At 39.1% G+C, this 18749-nt stretch overlaps 2 protein-coding genes and 1 long non-coding RNA gene across 6 annotated transcripts in view; 1 reads left to right on the forward strand and 2 right to left on the reverse strand.

Annotated features, from left to right (window-relative positions):
• The window catches only part of CFI (complement factor I), a 38849-nt gene extending 38623 nt beyond the window's left edge, over nt 1-226 (reverse strand). The window contains exon 1 of one of the 2 annotated variants that reach the window (XR_009503353.1): nt 158-226. Coding sequence is in view for 1 of the 2 variants with exons in the window: in XM_059923424.1 (XP_059779407.1) it covers nt 158-175 (18 nt within the window). In the remaining variant the exon portion in view is untranslated. The remainder of the gene's footprint in view (nt 1-157) is intronic. The other variant, XM_059923424.1, reaches the window with a different exon arrangement.
• LOC132366079 (uncharacterized) lies at nt 223-11667 on the reverse strand. The gene is made up of 3 exons (XR_009503354.1): nt 11520-11667; nt 1178-1358; nt 223-297 (listed from the first exon to the last, which is right to left on the reverse strand). It is a non-coding gene; the product is annotated as an uncharacterized LOC132366079 (long non-coding RNA).
• On the forward strand, nt 11574-18278 carry GAR1 (GAR1 ribonucleoprotein). Of its 3 annotated transcripts, none has more exons than XM_059923425.1 (7): nt 11574-11843; nt 12183-12393; nt 13890-14044; nt 14514-14573; nt 15864-16002; nt 17530-17601; nt 17961-18278. In XM_059923425.1, the coding sequence occupies exons 2-7, from the start codon at nt 12195-12197 to the stop codon at nt 17972-17974; spliced, it is 639 nt and encodes a 212-aa protein (XP_059779408.1). In that variant the 5' UTR covers nt 11574-11843; nt 12183-12194; the 3' UTR covers nt 17975-18278. The 3 variants fall into 3 exon arrangements, with proteins under 3 accessions (XP_059779408.1, XP_059779410.1, XP_059779409.1); XM_059923427.1 differs by lacking the exon at nt 11574-11843 and adding an exon at nt 11915-11974; XM_059923426.1 differs by lacking the exon at nt 11574-11843 and adding an exon at nt 11980-12055.
• The last annotated feature ends 471 nt before the right edge of the window (nt 18279-18749 follow it).

Consider the following 18749-nt stretch of genomic DNA (forward strand, 5'->3'; position numbering starts at 1 on the left):
TCTGTTTTCTAGAGAAGACAGAAATCACTAGAAGAAATTTCTTATGTTTTGGTAAAATAGAATTATATATTTTTCTTTAAGGACAAAAACTAGTAAATGGTAAGAAGTAAAAGTCCATCATATTGAAGGTTATGCTGAATACATTAAAAATCCTCACCAAAACGCTTCCTTTCATTCACAAGTTGTTCTGTGATCAAATTATTGTCTCTAAGCAGAAATGCTGTCAACAGTTTGGATTCTCCTGAAGCAGATGTGAGACAGAGTTTGGGGTGTGAGATACTTATCAGGAATCAGCTCCTGGGAAAGGAAGGGAGGAGAAGCAGGAATGAGCAGAAAATCAGACTGCAATGCAGGTTTGACAAAGCCTTGCCCAGCTCATGGGGGCCTCTGGAGCAACAGTGGCCCTGGGTCATGCAGAAATGGCTAGATCCTGCCTGCCTTGCTCAGTCACCTGGTGAGGGCTGCCCAGGAAATGCTTGCCCTTAGGTGAGGCAGGTCTCTGTTGCTGAGGCAGACCTTGAAGGATCTGACGGTTAGTTGCTGTCAGAAGGAAGTGTCAGCTGACCACACACTTCACGGCCAGGCAGCCAGACCTTCCTTGAAGGCGGATCTGGGAAACTCATCTCCCTGTTTTTCAGAGTCTACCATTTGCACCTTTTAGATCTACTTTCCATCTATGCTTCAAGGGTGGCTCCTTCAAAACTGCAGTGGACCTTTCTTCCTGAGAGATTATTTAGGAGAGGGAGGTTGTGGAGAGGGGGAGGGGAGGGAACTGTAGCCCCTGCCCTTGCAGTTGATCTTGGGGCTGCAGTTGATACTCACCCCCTGCCTCCTTCCTATCCATTCTAGATTCCCTTCACCCTGAGTTTCCACCTCTGCTGACCTCAGTGGCTTACCTGGTGGGATGACCCACAACCTCTTCCAGGAGTTATCCAGCCCCTGATTACCATTCACTTCTCAGACCACTGTTGCTGTTTCTATCCCTTTACTGTCACAAGAGACACCTGAGCAGCTCATATGGTTCCATACACATTTCTCCCTACCCTCATTGTATAATAGCAGCCTAACTTCCTCTGAAGGATCAGGGTCAGTTACTCCTGTCAAGATGGTGACGCCCCCTCTTTCCTGCTGGTCCCCAGACACAAGCAGCTCAGTGTGCACCAGGCAGAAGGCTCACCTTATAGTTCAGTGGGATTCCTGTTGTGCCGAAGGACAAAAGTGCACTTCCTGTGAGGAACAGACCTCAGGGTACAAAGTGTGGAGACAAGAGCACACGGCCTCCAGGTGGTCATCAGAAGCGATGGTAAGTGTGGTTATTCCTGCTTCTGCTCCTTGGCTCCCAGACCTGTGTCTTCTCTCTGTTGGGGATACAATGCTATATGAAGGTCCTTTGATTCAATGCATATACTGCTTCCTGGAGGATAGCACCCAGTCCTCACAGAGTATTGCCTTTAAGTAGCACCTCAGCTTGGCATTCAGCAGGCTACTCCAATGCTCCATAAGGCTGCCAGCTTCACAGTGGTATAGTATGTGATATGACCAGTGGATTGCATGGTCATAGGCCCACGCTCACATCTCCTTTGCTGTAAAGTGGGTTCCCTTGTCTGGCAGGATGTTATACGGGATTCCCTGTTGGAGGATTAAATACTCTGTAATCCTTTGGCTCATGATCCTGAGGCCCTGCAGACAGAAAAGGTACATCCTTATCCACAATTTATGTCTATTCCTGTGAGAATGTACCACTGGCCCTTTTAAGATTGAAAGAACCGAATGTGTCAATTTGCCAGCAAGTAGCTAGCTGGTATCCTTGATGAATTGTGCCATCTTGGGAGCTCAGTTGTGCCATCTTGGGGGCTTGGTATCCTTGATGAGTTGTGCCATCTTGGGGGCTCAGCATTGGTCTCTGTTGCTGTCAGATTGGACATTTGTTGATGGCAGTAGCTAAAGAAACCTTCAGGGTCCACGCTATTGGCCTCATAGGTATCTTCCATCTCTGCCACCATGGCCACTTTATTCTTGTGCCCATTGTGCTAGTACTGAGGTGGTTGATGACTGAGATTGGCTGATTTTCAATTGGCTGAGTCATTTTGTTGATTATTACTTTTCTCTGGTGGATGTTCTCTGGTGGGCGTTAACACGTGATACAAAGATTTCTACACTTCAGCCCTACTCCTATATGTACATCCACATGTTTCTCCCCTTCTAGAAACTGTGATTCCATATATAGTCTAACCTTAGGCCACTTATTTTTCCACACAAAGTGGAGAGCCAGGTGTGCCACCTGAAGCTCTACCCATGGGGACGACTTTCTTTCACCACTGTCTTTCAGAACCATTACTAAGTATGGCTGTAATGCAGCTGCTATTTTCAGGTTGTACCTACATGCTGAGCCCATCTGTGAACCAAACCCAAACTTTTCCCTCCTCCTTTAGCTGGTCATTACCAGAGTCCCCACAGAGCCACAGGTGTGAGCTGAGGGAGGAACACAGGTTCAATGGTTTGGATTTGGGGGAAAGGGGGGAATTGGGGCCACCTGCTCATGTACTTTGCTTGTGCCCTTTTTTGCTGTTTGTATTTGGTTCCAGATGTAACATTTTCATCTTACGTTTTTGCTAGGCCTCCTCAGCTTTGTACTTCATGGGTCTGTTAGGACCCAGCTCCTAACGGGCATCTCTGCCACAAGGTGACACAGTGTCATGTTCGGTTGTTCCACATTTACCAGGGTTCAGTAGTGCCCAGGTTGTTTCTCAAACAGAATATAATTCTCTGCTACAGATGGCATGGCCTTGCTCCAGAACCCCAGGGTCCTGTATTGTAGTTCTCCCAAACACTCTGAGTCTTCCTCAAACACTCTGCAATGTTTTCTCCCACCACTGATACCTCCAACACTGCAGGGTCTTCTGGATAACTGCAGAACTCTTTCCTGCTCTGGTAGCCAATGAACTATTCTTCAGTGTGAAATATTTGCCCAGAAGTCAAATATTCCCCAAAGGGAATATCCCCAAAAATGTTCACTAAATTCTGTGCTTCCTTCTTTGTGAAATGAAGTACAAAGTAATTTATCTTTTAATTTAGAGAAGATGTTCTGGAAGGTTTCTGAGCGCTGTTTTCCTAAAATTTGACGGATGTGCCAGGATTTATCACCTCTGGAGCATGTGTGTCTAATCAAGGCATTCAGTATGTTAGCCACCTCTTGCTTATCTGCTCTGATTAAGGTAATGCCATTAATGTACTAAAACAATGTAATGTTTTATAAGAAGTCCAGATGATACCCAGATTTCTTCAGACTTTATTATGGCAGAAGTTGGGACATAAGACCTATGAAAAAATTCTAAATGTATATTGTTGTTCATCCCACATGAATGCAAACTGTTTCCAATATTCTTTTCTGCTTAAAATACTTATAGTGGTTTTGGTTTTCCTGACCAAATTCTTATTGATATACTTTATAATATTGCTAAAACTAGAATCAAGGTTTTTATCTCTAAAAGAAATTTTATTGAAACAAATATTAAACCTTAGGTAGGGGGTGAAATTTCTAAGCTTAGAAAGAAGAAAGCAAAAAGACATTTATATATCCAAGTTATGTTAAAATATTTATAACAAAAAAAGCACTGAAAAAAATGAACTAAGCATGCAACTCAGGATACCATTAAAAAATATCAAAAAGAATCAAAATGATAGAAAGGAACTAATAAAGACATAAGCAATAGTAAATAAACCAAAAAGTAAAAAAGTAGTAGACTTGATAAATAACCCGAGTCATTTTGAGAAATAATTTTTAAAAAGAGAGAGTAAAACAATTTTAGAGGAAAGCTATTTCAGTGGACATTTTTAGGGGGCTGCCAGCATCCATTATCCTTCATAATAGGTTCCCAATTTTCTGTGCGGAATTATCTTTCTTCTATTATGAGTTGTTTTGGTGGGAGAGTAATTCCAGGCACCTGCTTTCCAAATGGAAGTTGAGAAATCCATATCCAGCCTCTTTCCATTCCTTTTTATAGCCCAGGGACTGATCAAAGAGCCTCTGTCTCTCTCTCTCTCTCTGGTGTTGGAGTCTTGAGTTAAGTGATAAGAGAACAAAGGAACAGTTGTGAATTATTTATTGAGGCAGCAGAAGCAGCAGCAGCATACTGGTTAGACTGCTTCAGCTATAAAATAAGCTTCTTTTGATTCCCTTTGGCCTTGTTAAGTATCTTTAGTTCTTAAGCCTAGGTGCTTAGTCACCTGTCAGTACTGTAAACATCCTATTATCTTCCAAGTGAATTTTCGTTTACTAAAGTTAGCCAGAGTTGGTTTGGTGGCTTGTCACTTAGAACCTTAAGTGATAAAATCATGTGCAATTTATCAAATAATCTGAAGATCTGGAAGAAAATTTCCAGGAAAAATAGAATTATTGGAATTGACTCAGGAAGAGATAGAAAATTCAAATAAATTAATAGCTAAGAAGACATGGAAAAGTTAAAGATTTTAAACCCCCAAAGATACTAAGTTTTACCAACTCTTTTAGGAAAGATCATTCTTCTGTTATTTAAACTTTTCCAGAACATGAAAAAAGATTAAAAGCTCTCCAACTTATTAGCAATACTCTAATATACTTATCCAAAACTGGATAAGACAAGCCTCTGAAAGAAATCTATAAGCTACTCTTAATTATTAATATACATGCAAAGACCCTAAATAAAATGTTAGCAAACCATATACCATAAACCACAATATAGTAAAAGAATAACATACCATGACCAAGTGGGGACCATTTCAGAAATGTGGGGGTGTTCAACATTAGGATATCAGAGTAATTCAGTATATTAAAATCTTTAATTAAAATAATAGATTAAATAAGAGAGTCTGTATAATTATATCACAAGATATGGAAAAGGTATTTGATATGAGTTTAACACCAATTCTTAATTTTAAAAAAGTGAGCAATCTAGGAAAAGAACAAATATCATTAACCTGATAAAGGGTAGAAACCAACAGTAAACACCATATACACTGGTGAAACACTAGAGCCAAACCCATTAGAATTGGGAATAAAAGCAAGGATGCAATATTTCAATATTGCTGTTATTGGAGGGAATAAACATGAAAAAAATTATAAATATTGGAGTAGAAGAGACAAAATTGCCATTATTTGTAGATGAAATGACTGTCTACTTAGATAAAATTAATTGAAAACTATTAGACCTAAAGTCAAAGTTTATTAAAGCGACTGGATACACAATCAACATAAGAAAATGACTTTTCCTATTTGTCAGCAATTAACAAATAGAAAATGTAATAAATGGCTCACAATGACAGACATTCTATATAGTTTACATCTCTTCCCTTCCAACATCTCAGTAAAAATAAATATAAAAATAATTCCATTGCACCATTGAAAAATGAAGAGGGAGTCCATCAACAGGATACAAACAGTGAAGATTTACTGGAAGACATAAAACAGAGAGGAAGAGATCAACTGCAAAACTTAAAGGAGGTTTTGAAATGTTAAACGGATGTAAGTGACAACAATTGTATCCAGAATAAGGGAGACCACAAAGTAAAGACAGTGGAATCTGTGAGAAGTGATAGACTAGGTAATCAATTAAATAAAGAGCAAAACAGTTGAGCCAGTACCCCATTCTTCAGGAAACTTACTTCAGCATTTGCTCCAGGATAAAGCCTACAAAAGGCTCTCTGCAGTGCATGTTCTAACCTAGTTCCCCTGGAGTGAACACTGGGACAGGAGAAGCAGAGAACCATTCCAGGTACAACTTCATGGGGTTCAGGGTATCTCTGCACTTAAAAAGCAAGTTATAGGCAATCTCCCAAGGCCTCACATCCCACCCCACCTTCTCCTACACAATCATCCACATAGTGCTCTGTAGTCAGAAGCTACACAACCAGTATGTACGGCACAATAAAAAGGAAGACCAACCTCATTTATGACTATAGGTGCAAAAATCCTAAACAAAATATCAGCAAACTGATACAAACGAAATCTTAAATAGGATTCAGCAGTCTGTTAATAATAACATTAACACTTGACAACTTTTTATGCACACACACATACATATGTATATAGGCTCAAGTAAATAAGTAATTATGTTAATGTCATAATTTCAGGGGAGGAGAGGCACATGTTTAAATTCAAAAGAAGCAAAAACCCTTTAGTCTTAACTTTGGACATATCAGTACAAACCATGTTTTTTTTTTTCTTTCTTTCTAAAAATATGTACTAAAGATATCTCCTATCTCTGTCCAATGATAAGGCATGGAAGTCGTGATAATCCAGAAGCAATGACCACCCCTTAGTGCCAGATTGTGTTCTTTACATACCCTTTCCTACTAAAAGGAACAAGGGCTCCCTAAAGAAAGGGCTGGGGCAGGAAATGTATAAGATATGTTAGATAGAGACATCTGGTGTCAGAGAGCAAGGAAGCTATCAGAGGCTAGTAAGTGGTATTAACAGACATAGGACCAAACTTGAAGGGTTTCTCACAGCCAAAGATGAAACAATTTAAGCATTAAAAAGGACAATGATAACAAAGGATTTAAGTAAAAATAAATATTAAAAAATGAAGAAAAGTTCTTTATTTCAGCTAATAATTGCTAAAGAAAGATAAAATTAGCATATCACCATTTTGCAATCCCTCATGAATAGATGAATCTAGATGAGGATCACTGATAGCTGCTAAAGCCATCAGGTGAAAAGCTGGCAGGGAACTTTCTCACAGATGGATCAGGGTGATATACTGATCCCACTGATCACTCTTAACAACACCAAAAGATAAACAACCAGATGTCATGTGCCTCCTCGTGTGATGCTGTAAGAAGTGTTCTTGGAAAAAAAAAATTGAACCTGAACATAATCAATTCTCCAGATCTCACTACCAGGCAACTACCAGTTTCCAGGAAACACAGAGGACAGAGAAACATGGTTTATACGACCAAGAAGATGGGAAATTCTACAAGATAAAAAACTCAGTTTCTACAACAAGTAGATGCCATGAAAGAAAATAAGGAGAGAAAACTGATAAAGAAGAAAAGAGACTTAAGAGACGTATCAATCAAATGTAATGCATGGATAGAGCTTGTATGTTAATAGTGAATTGTTGTTATAAGGATTTCATTTTTCTTTTCTGATTTCCTTGTTTAGTTTGATTGTTTTACACTTTATTAACACCTGTTTTACAAACATGACTTAGAGTTCAATGTGGTGATTTTTGAAGACAAAGTGGGAGATGAAAGAGAATTCTAGGTCTAGGTAATTCTGAAAGTAATAAAGAATCACAACTTATAAATGCAGCAATGGCTCCAGAAAAATTGAAAAGACACTCAAATCACAGTAAGAGAGCAAATAATTTCAAATGGCCTTTGGAATCCCAGAGTAAAAAACTTGTTTAAAAAAAGTCACCTTTTAGAAAGGCAGTTATCAAGTGGCAGAACTTTTTGACTAAAAAAGGAAAAAAAGCCCACAGTTAGGAAGAACCTCACAATTTTAGTATATAAATTTAGAGAGAGCAAAATGTCAGGATAAGACATTATATGAGAAACTAAAAAGGTTTCACTCTCAAAGTTTGATAAATTGATGTAATTGATGACATCACATGATGCTAAAGAGATTTTGTATAATAAACCAAAAAACAACCTTTTATCCAGACTGATGGATCAACAGATTTCAACAACAAATGTCATATGATAGCACTTGTAAGATGTAAATTGTGGTGAAATTTGAGAAAATTTTTCTGCTATAAAATGCTGCCCCAAACAAGCAAAGGCCAAGATACATTTACTGTTTTGTCTTCATATTGGAACAAAAGGTACATCTTGGAAGAAATGTGTTGGCAACTGACTGACGGTGCCCTGTCAATGATTTGAGCATTGTTCCCTGAGATGGTTCACTTTCATAAAAGAGAAAATTCTAATGAATTCACAACACCCTTCTTTCCTCCAGGAGAGTTGCTGGTGTCAGAAACTTTTGGAACTGAAATGAAAAAAATTCTGGATAATGATACAAAAATGATTAACCTTATCAAAGACCAGTTTACCTGAGAACATTTAAAAAAACTGTGTAAAAACCTGGACAAAGACCACATAAATCTGCCACATGCATAAAATCTTATGACTCAAGAGATCATTTGTTCTGGGGGAAGACAGCTGCCATGTCATGAGAATGCTTAAGCGCTCTGTAAAGAAGCCCACGTGGTAAGGAACTGAGGGCACCTCAGAGATTGATCCTCCACTCCCAGTCGTGCCTTCAGATGACTGCAGCCCCAGTCAACGTCATGACTGCTACGTCATGAGACCCAGAGCCAGACCACCTAGCTAAGCTGCTCCTGAATTTCTGACTTATGGAGATTATTCAAGATAATGTTTATTACATTGAGCCATTAAGTTTTGGGGTAATTTGTTATACAGTAAGAGAAACTAATATTGATTTTGGTTCTTAACAGGATGCTTCAGCTGAAAAGTGAATTGTGGGAATACTAGGGTCTGGAGAAAATATCTTGATTTCAAGTGACAAGATTCTTGGTTTTAAATGGAAACTGAAACTCTGGAAAAATCATACGGCAAAAATAATCTTGAAATGTTTCTACTGTTGCTTGCACTTTAGAGTGAGGAAGTCTCAAGTTAAGACCAAACCATCTGAGGGAATTGCAGAACAAAACTGAACCGTATTTTCCCTCCCCTTAACACAAGTAAATGACTGAATGAGGGTTCCTTTCTCTGAATCTGCTCCTCAACCTGTGCACCTGACTTTGAGAGAAGAGGGAGAGTTTGTAAGATTATGATTATAAACGTAAGATGAAACTTAACTGATTTGCCTTTCTACGAGTTCTGGATTTTTGTGAAAGAGTATCCTGCCATTCGTACGAAATAAACATTTTACTGTACTTTCCAACTTCTTACTTGTGTGAGCAAGCTTTTTCTTTGAGCTTAAAAACAGTGACTGAAATAATCTTATTTCAGCTGAAAATGAGATCTGTGTATCTGAGTCTCAAGATCAACTCAGCATTGACCATATATGTAGCAAAAGACAAACAAACATTTCACATTTTCTTTAGTTTCAAAAATAGCACTTCTATGCACATATAGGCCTATAAAAAGATTAATATCCATTAAAATCAATTTTTGCAATCTAATAAATTAAATGAAAAATTGAAGTTTCCTCTCCCACTTAATTTGCATCAGAATTGATATCCTATTTTAAAATAACTATAAGTGGAGTGTAACCTTTAAAAATTATTAATAACTATATTGTACACCTGTAACTTATATAATATTGTACAGCAACTCTACTTCAATAAAAAAATTTAAAAAAAGAATTGAGATCCTTTGTGAGAGGGGGGAAACTACACAGAGTAGGCTAGTAAGTTGGACAAAAATAAACAGATTCATAGAAAAACACCATTCTCTACTCAAAAGAGCACCAAGTTACACAATGTGAACCACTGAACTATACACTTCAAAATGATTAATGTGGTACAGTTTATGTGTATTTTACTACAATTGAAAAAAAGAGCATTGACAATTATTATTGGACTACCATGTCTATATGTCTATAAGCTGCTGATCATGTTAACGTACTAGGATGGAGATATATATATATATGTATATATATATGTTTATATTACATATATATTTATATTATGTAGGGTTTTCTGAGACATAAAAATTACTCCAATGGTTCTTCCAGGGTAAAAAGATAGAAAAAGGCTGGTCTAATGGATGGCAAACGGAGCTTTTCCAAGAAGGACGTGATTGCCAATGGCAGGAAAAGAGAAGCAAGGCAATGATGCTGGCCTGATGGGGCAGAGGAATGGTGTACAGCACTGGAGGGAAATAAAATTAATTATATAGAGGGCCTAGTCAATGGAGAGATTTTACTTTAGACTTGTTGTTAAAGGAAATGGAGAACTGTTTGGGATCCTGAGGATGGCTGTGGTACAAGGAAATTTTAATAAGTTCAGTATGTCATCACATGCAGTACAGATGGGAGGAAGAACAGCCTGGAAGCATTTAATTTGAGACAACAAAGATGCTCAGAACGTGAGGATGTTATAGTTCCCTGTAATTGTTTCTCAACTTTTGAGTTGCCGTAGATTATACTGGGTGATTTCGGTTAGGAATAACAGAGGAAAGTGTGGTAGTGGCAACAGAAGGCCTGTAACAACAGTACAAGCTTTAGATGGAATGAACAGAAATTGAGCGCTTTAGATAAAAGAGACTGCAACCAAGGTTGGGTGGGGATGGTGACAAAGATGATGGAGAGTGCTCAAAGGCTTGAGTCCAAAGATGCAGAAATCAAGAGTATGATGCTACTATGAGAACAAACAGGGAATTAGAATGATGAATAATTTGGAGAGAGCAAGGAGTGAGACTGGGGTGGTGGTACAGCAAAGGACTGAGGGCTGTGAGAATCCATGGTTCCACTTTGTCCCGCTAACTAGCTGGGGAAGTTACTTCGCTTCTCTGTCAGTTCCTTACATGTAAGATAAAGGGGCACCACGTAATCTTGAAGGTCCCATAAAAGTTCAATGGTTTCATCACACTGAGTTGCGGATAATACTGGGACACCAAATGGAGATAAAACATTGAATGTAAACAGAGTAAAATAGAGCAGGGCAGTTATGAATAATTCTACCTCTGTATGGTGTATAGAATTTAAAGTATCAAATCTGAATAAAAACTCATTTACCAAAATTTTTTTATCTCTATGACTGATGCTTTTTCAAGAAGCTTACCCTTTAGTGTAGAAGACATACTGTGATTCCTAATATTTCCATAGTTAAGTTTACGAAGTTCTTCCAATATGAAAATAACCCTCTAAAAAATGTACCAATCCCCACCCTCTTTCAAAGAGGCGGTTGACTGCGTTAAATATCAAGGTAAGGTCTCAGAAGATTCGAGTGAAAAGAGACCAACCAAATTTAACAAATAGAAGCGCTAGCGCTATTCTTTGGGAGAGAAGTCTTAGCGGAAGTTGAAGTCAAATATCAAGGACTTAAAGACAGAAGGGGAGAGGGGCTTGTAGTATAGACAGTGTCCTGCGGGTCTGAAAACGTACTTGACAAAGGAATAAACTATCTGGTACAAAAGACAAAAATATAGTCTGGCTTTCTGTCAGGTAACAGTTTCTTTAAAAGGACACACACACAGGCACACACACTTTTTCTTCTTCCTTTCGTGAAACCATACTACAAAACGACGGGCGCAGTACTGCCCACAATCGTGCGTACTTCGAAAGATCCGGAAGAAACAAGCGACTCGAAAGAACGCAGACAAGCCCTTCCACTAAGTTCCGACGCGGCCAGATCCACCACTCGGCAGAGCGCGGCTCAAACGTCCTCAGAGCCGCGGGCAGCACAGTTGCTGGAGCCGCAACCCACTGACGAGCGAGGGGACTGCAGCCCAGCCTGAGAGGACAGGGTGCATGGCCACTCAGCTGCCTCCAGGAACAGCCGAGCCGCTGGGAGAGGGGCGGTCCCTGACGCCAGCCATCGCCAAGGGCAACGCCGCGGGGCGGCACTTACTGCAACGTCACGCTGCCAAGGACGCCGCTATTATACGTCACTTCCTCCGCTCTCCGTAGGCAAATAGACCTAACTGTTGTAAAGTAGCGGTTGACATTAGATATTATTGATACCCTTCCAACGCTGAAGGCTTTTTCGTGCAGGTGACAGCGTCCCTGATTCCGCGGGTGACTGGCTGGCTTTCTGAACCAGTTATTCGAGTTTCTAGTTGGTTCCCTCCCGACCTCCGTTTTGTGCCGGTACGGTGGCCGAAGAGGCTCGTGTGCGGCGGAAGTACCGGGCGGGAGGGTGTGAGCCTCCGGGTCTAAGGTGCACGTGGCGCCGGTGAGTGGCGGGAGGGAGCCGGGCGGTCTGAGGATGCTGGAGGTGGAACCCAGCGGAGGGAGGGGGGGAATGCGGCTGAGGACCTTGCTGCCAGCTGGGGCAGGAAGTACTCACCGGGGGTGACGGGGCTGGTGAGTGGTTGGTCGGCGCTCACAGGGCTATGGGGAGGTGACGCTCCCCCTTCGGGCTCGTCGCTGGCCGCCTTGCCATGGGTGAGGTGGCAGGGTTGCTATTATTATTGTTGTCCACTTTCATGGTTTCTGACTGAGGCTCAGAGGGGTTTGGTGGTGCCCCCAGAGGCCACAGTGACTGAAAGGCACGCCCTGTTTTTCTAACCAGGTGGGAGCAAGCATGTCTTTTCGAGGCAGAGGTCGCGGAGGCTTTAATCGAGGTGGCGGCTTCGGTCGCGGCGGCGGCAGCAGCAACCACCACTTCCGAGGTGGAGGCGGCGGCAATTTCAGAGGCGGCGGCAGAGGAGGATTTGGACGAGGGGGCGGCCGCGGAGGTTTTAACAAAGGCCAGGACCAAGGACCTCCAGAGCAAGTAGTTTGTAAGTAGGCTTCAAAGCTTGGCCCACCAGGGGGCGAGGGTGGAGTGGGGTCGGGGGACGGAGGTTGTGGGTTTGTGTTATTAGTAAGTTTGACTGGGAGTCGGGTGCTGAAAGATAGATCCACCAGCTCTCCTACGGAGGTTGCTGCTTGATTGGGGAGTCAAGCCTGCGGAGAGGCTGTGAAGTGACATATAATCGTGCTGTCGAAGTAAGGGAGAGATAAGAAAGCTGAAGGACACTTAGAATGCATCGTGGAGATGGAACTTGGGTTTGGGCTGAAAGGGAGATACAACTCCGTAATATTGTGCGTTTACCCCTACTGTCCCCATTTTACAGATAAGAAAACTGTGATTCTGCGTTAAGTTTCTTTGCTAGGGTCATAGTGATTAGTGATCAGTAAGTGATGTATTTGAGAGACAAAGCCAAGTTTCCTGACTCCAAAGCCCATGCTTTTAATTGCTACTCATAACTAAGTGAAGTGAGTAAAAAAAACTTGCTCAGAAGGGAAACTACGGGGGGGAGTCAAGAAAAAGACCTAATTAGAGGAGTTTTGGAGTAATTATCAAAGAGGTAGAATGGAAGTCATGGAAAGTGAGAGATTTGACAGTAGAAGCCTACATCAAAGAAGAGAAAGGATGAACAGAGTCTAATATAAAGAGTAGGATGGATCAGTATGCAAAATGGTTTGAAGAGGTCAATGGCTAGAGTCAAAGGTCCTAGCTCCATAACGGTCCATGCATGACACATCAGAGCAAGGTGAAAGTGAGGAAAAAAAGAAGGGTTCGATGGGAGAGATATTTCAATGCAAACAGACTCAGTAGAACTTGGCTAATACTAGGAATAAAAGGCTCCAGGTTTTGAGCTTGGGTGATAGGAATTGAGAGTCGGTTTTGCAGGAATATGGTGAGTATTTTAGTTTGGGGTGACTGTAAGTCAGATATATAGGTAGTTATTTTGAGATTCCAGACTTCCTTGGAAAAGATCGAAGAGTCATTGGTGAAGAGGTGGTAGTAGGAACTTAGGAAAGGGGAGAAAAAAAGAAAGGGCCAGAGAACAACAAAGACTGACTTAGAGTTAGGGATGGGGAGAAGGAAGAGACAACAGAATGAAGCATAGTGTTGTTTAATCAAATAATAATAGTTATTATAGTAAAATAACTGTTATTGTAGATTGAGTGGTCTCAGTATGCCAGGCATTTTCTAAGCACTTGACATTTATTATTGCACTTAATCTTCATAATACTATATGTTAGGTGTCAGTACTGTTGTTAGCCCTACATTAAAGATGAAGACACTGAAGCACAGAGAAGGTGAGACCCGTACCCCAGGTCACATAGCTAGTATTTTGTGGAGTTGGTATACTAACCCAGGAAGGCTTTTCTGCCTCAGAACAGATATGGTGAAATCCCAGGCAGCCAAGAGGAAAGCTTCCAGAAGAGGTTGGTCAATATCATTTGAAATTGTTTTATATTTTAACATTTTCATGTCCTATTTCAGTATTAGGAGAGTTCCTGCACCCCTGTGAGGATGACATAGTTTGTAAATGTACCACAGATGAAAATAAAGTGCCTTATTTCAATGCTCCAGTTTATTTAGAAAACAAAGAACAAATTGGAAAAGTGGATGAAATATTTGGACAACTTAGAGATTTTGTATCCTTTTTAATTGGAAGATGTAGCTATCTCATTAAAAGGTTACTGTTCATTTTTTCTGGGGTTAAGTATTGATTAAACTAAACTTGCTGCTTCATTAAAGTGGATGGAGTATTGCTAAGATTGGACCATAAAGGAGAATCAAGAGGGGGGATGTATTTTCACATATATTGAAAAGATAGGCCTTATAAGTGTGACTTCCTTTTTGGAAGGTTTTAGAAATGATTGCCACTTGGATCAGTGCCACAGGGTTGAGGTACTTTGCTTTGGATATGATGATGCCACTGCAATAGGATGGTGGAATTGGAAGTTTTAAAACCAAAATTAAAATTTCACTTCTGTTTGGAAAGTCATTTCTTACTTTTCCTAAATATTTCTGTATATTCTAACCTTGTTATTTTAAAACTTACATGTGAATTCAGAAGATTATCTTTGATATTAATTGCTTATTCCTTAATAAAATTAATAGTATTTTTCAGTTAAATTGTCAGAGAACATGAAGGCATCTTCCTTTAAAAAACTGCAGAAGGTGAGTCAAGTTTATGATACCTAGATCCTTGGTTTTATAAACGAATGACCTACCTTAGGACAATTTTACTTAAGGCACTTGAGACTTCCCCAGTGTATCACTAGTGAAGCTCTTAAACTGAGATGTTCTGTACTTTAGACACTGAACTTACTAATCTTTAAAAGTAATGTGTTTAATTCAGGTTTTCAGAAAGTAATCTGTGGTCATATTAGCAATTCTGTAACTGCTGGAGTACATTTTTAATTTTATGTACAAATTTTATTGAAAAGCTTTCATTCTAAGTATAATGTTAAATTATAAAGCTTATATTATTTGGGAGAAATCAGATATTAAATGATTTCATAGATATTTCAATAACATTATGATATATGCTGTAAAGGAGTAATACATGTTGGTATGAGAATGTTAGTAGTGAGACCAAATTTAGTGCATTAGCTTTCTGAGAATGTGAGTTTGAAGCGGAGACCTGAAAGTTGACCACAGGTGACTCCCAAACCTGGCTGCACGTCAGAATTACCTGGGGGAGCTTTTGAGAAGATGTATTTCTAGGTCCCACTCCTAGAAGTTTGACCGAGTAGGTGTTAGGTAGGGACGAGGATTCAGTTTTTAAAAGGAAACTTCTGGATGATTTTGATGAAGGTTAGGCCAGCACTTGGGAACCACTGCTCTAGTCACAGAGGAGGAGGAAGTGCATTTCAAGTAAGGAAAACAGCATGTGCAAGTAAAGCCACCTTAAGGATCTGAAAAAGGCAGAGGTAGAACTTGGACACAGAACATTTAGGAGGGGTGGGGAAAGTTGTGAAGTAATGACTAGCAAGGTAGGCAGGGGCTAGATTAGTTAAGGCCTTCAGGTCATGGGAAAGAATTTAGACTTTAGTCTTCATTTTGTTTTTAACTATCAGGATATATACGGTTAAATTTGTACTTAAAAGAGAGTGCTAGAAAAATAAAAGAGCACCCTGGAAAGAGGTCAATACTGTGTGTGAAGGGGCCAGGTTGGATGCTGTTGCTTTAGTCCTGAAAGAGTGGAAATGGAGAAAAGTGGATGGTTTTATGAGAGAGATAGGAAGTAGAATCGATAGGTCTTGGTAATTGGTTAGCTGTTGAAGTTGAAATAAAAAATATCACCATCTTTCAGATGTCTCATTGCAACAGCTTTGTGGATGGTGTCACCATTCACTGAAATGGGCAATACTGGAGAAGAAGGGAATTAGGGGAAGATAATGAATTCAGTTTTGGACATAATGAGTGTGAAGCACATCACACTAATTATTTCTGTTATACTTCCAGTTTTATATAGACCCATATAAGCTGCTGCCGTTGCAGAGGTTTCTACCTCGACCTCCGGGTGAGAAGGGGCCTCCACGAGGCGGTGGCAGGGGAGGTCGAGGAGGCGGAAGAGGCGGAGGTGGCAGAGGTGGAAGGGGTGGTAAGTTACCTGCGGGGGAGATTTCTAATGAGATTTCAAAGCCGCAGCCAACTTATATAGCACAATTTAGTTTTGTATAGAAGCGGACCTCCCTTATAGTTATTTATCTTTTTAAATAAAGCTGCTTCCAATCTTGGCACATTACCATAGTAATAATGCTTAGTTTCTGTAAAGTATAGTATTATCTTAATTGAATTTTAAATTTTTAGTTAATATCATTGAGTGGCGATTATATACCAAGAGCTGGTCATATATTCTTTTAATATCCAAGTATATTCTTTTAATATTTAGCAAAACCTTGTGAAGGTGGGTGATATCCTTTTTTTAATGGATGAGGAAATGCAGGCTTACAAAAGTTAATTTGCTCTAATCAAACAATTGGCAGCTCAGAAATAAAACCCGTATCTTCTGATGTCATGCCAAAGACTATTACAATAAGTTCATTGCTTTGATTTCAGTATTTTGACATATGTATTTCCCCACAGCTTGGGTACATTCATCATTGTGGGCAGCTGGATAATGAGCAGGGCTGGGGATGAGGTGGGATACAGCATTGGCTATGCTTAGATCTGCAAATGGTGTGGTGGGTGGGTGACTGGGTGATGGGCAGAGCCAAAGAGATAAGGAAGAGGAGCTGCGCAGCGGGGTTGGACAGCTTCTGGTACAGGATCAGAAAAGAGAGAATTCTGTTTTCACTTTTGCCTCTCAATGTAATTATCACTTCACTCCTTAAATGTACCTTTTTGGGGTCCCGATAGCTTGGAGATAATCTCTTAAGAGATAGTAACATATATCTTTAAGTATTTTTGGGAGTACCCCTTTAAGAATTTGATGAATGGAGATCCCCTCATTTCCATTTTATATTCAGTCTCATATATGACATTTTAAAGCATTCACAACTATATTTTCTTAAAATCTTAATTTTTTTATATCAGTATTTTGGAAGTATGTGTTTGTTTCCTCATTTTATAATTTCTGTTTTTATATTTCATCATTCTTTACAAAGTTAGCCCCCAAAATGAGTAAAAATAGAGACTGCTATAGGAAGCCAAACGTGTTGGATAATAGAAAAAAATGATTTAAAAATTTTAAATTTCAAGGCTCATCAGCATGTGACCATCAGTGTTGATGTGTTTGCAGCTCCATTGACCTTAAACATTGTATTTATGGTAGTATCCCCAGAGCCAAACCACCCATACCTGCTACCCTTTGTTCTTAGGGTAAAAACAATTTAAAAAGTGTATATAATAAGCAAAAGTTGAGGTACTCATGCATTTAATGGTAGGGCTAAATTGACCTTTAAAGTAACAAGCTTTTCTAATTTATTAAAACAGAAAACTTGTTTAAAAAGTTGTAACCTAGGATTTTAGCCTGCTGCTGGACAGTTTCTCCATTTTTATCTTAAAAAATTCTGTAAGGTAAAATATGTGAATATATATTCATTACAACTGCAAGAATTATATTGATATTTACAGGCTTATAAAAATATGATAGGTTACAGTTAATGAATGTTTCCTTTATTTTTAGGTGGTTTTAGAGGTGGAAGAGGAAGTGGAGGTGGAGGTTTCAGAGGAGGAAGAGGGGGTGGTGGTTTTAGAGGTGAGTGGAAAAAAAACTTTAAATGACTGAATTTCTAGAAATGGTAATGTCTACCAACTTTTATTTCTGTTTGCCAGCAAGTACATAGAACACCATGGTGTTCTTTGCTTTAGCCTAATAGATAGTTTCATTTTATATCACTTTTCCCTTTGAATTTTTTCACCTACTTCTACTTTACTTTGCTGTATTATTAATTTGAAAAACAAAAACGTGTAATACAAATGACAGTTAAATTTGGTAAAATACTTTTGCTAAACCTTACAAGAACTAATGCTGATTTTAAACTTGAGTTTTGGATAATAGTATTATTAAATATTCATTTTCCTGTACCCTTAATACTTTCATTTTCTCTTAATCAGGAAGAGGACATTAAGTGTAACAGTTGACAGAGAAACTTCACCAGTTGACTTCAGCATTAACCTCATGATGTACATCTATGGATCAGAAACTCGTTTCTTGATCAAATCTTGAAGAACTGGTCATTTTATGACAGTGGAGCTAAAATGTCAACGTCATGCAAAAACGAGTGTGGCAGAACAGGCAATTTTGCTCTAAAAGAGTATGAACAAGTGTTTAATGTTTTGTACAATGCTTGGAACTTGTGGGTGGTCAGTAAAGGGGCAGCTTTCATCCGAAGCGTATTTGAATTTTTAAAATAAAGTGTTTTATTCCTTTAAGTTATTTAGAGCTGTGTTTATTAAACCAGAGCTATTTTTGAGTTAAAAGGGACAACCCACAAGTTAAGTAGATTCTATCTTAAATCTACTGATGTAAGATAGAAAAAAAGGTGTTTGCATATATAACTGATCTTTTAAAAAAATAGGCTAGTAGAGCAGTACTTCAACATTCTCTATAAATTAACACTCCCTTTCAAAATGTTTGCCTTTTGTATATGAGAACATCAGCACACTTTATTGTATTTTCCCTTTTGTGTGTTAGTACATAAATCAAAGTTAGTAAGGCAGCTTCTCTAATTAGTAATTGATTAGAAAATTTTAGTATTGGTTATGAATCTATTAAAGATGGAACAGCTCTGTTCAAGTTGAGAACTAGAAGTTCATGACATTTCTTAAGAAATGTTTAATTTTTCTCATTCAACATAGATGGAATGTTGAAAGTTTTACTGAATGTATTTATTTTCCTTTTTT

This window comes from Balaenoptera ricei, chromosome 5 (assembly GCF_028023285.1).
Source record: "Balaenoptera ricei isolate mBalRic1 chromosome 5, mBalRic1.hap2, whole genome shotgun sequence".
NCBI classification, from domain to species: domain Eukaryota; kingdom Metazoa; phylum Chordata; class Mammalia; order Artiodactyla; family Balaenopteridae; genus Balaenoptera; species Balaenoptera ricei.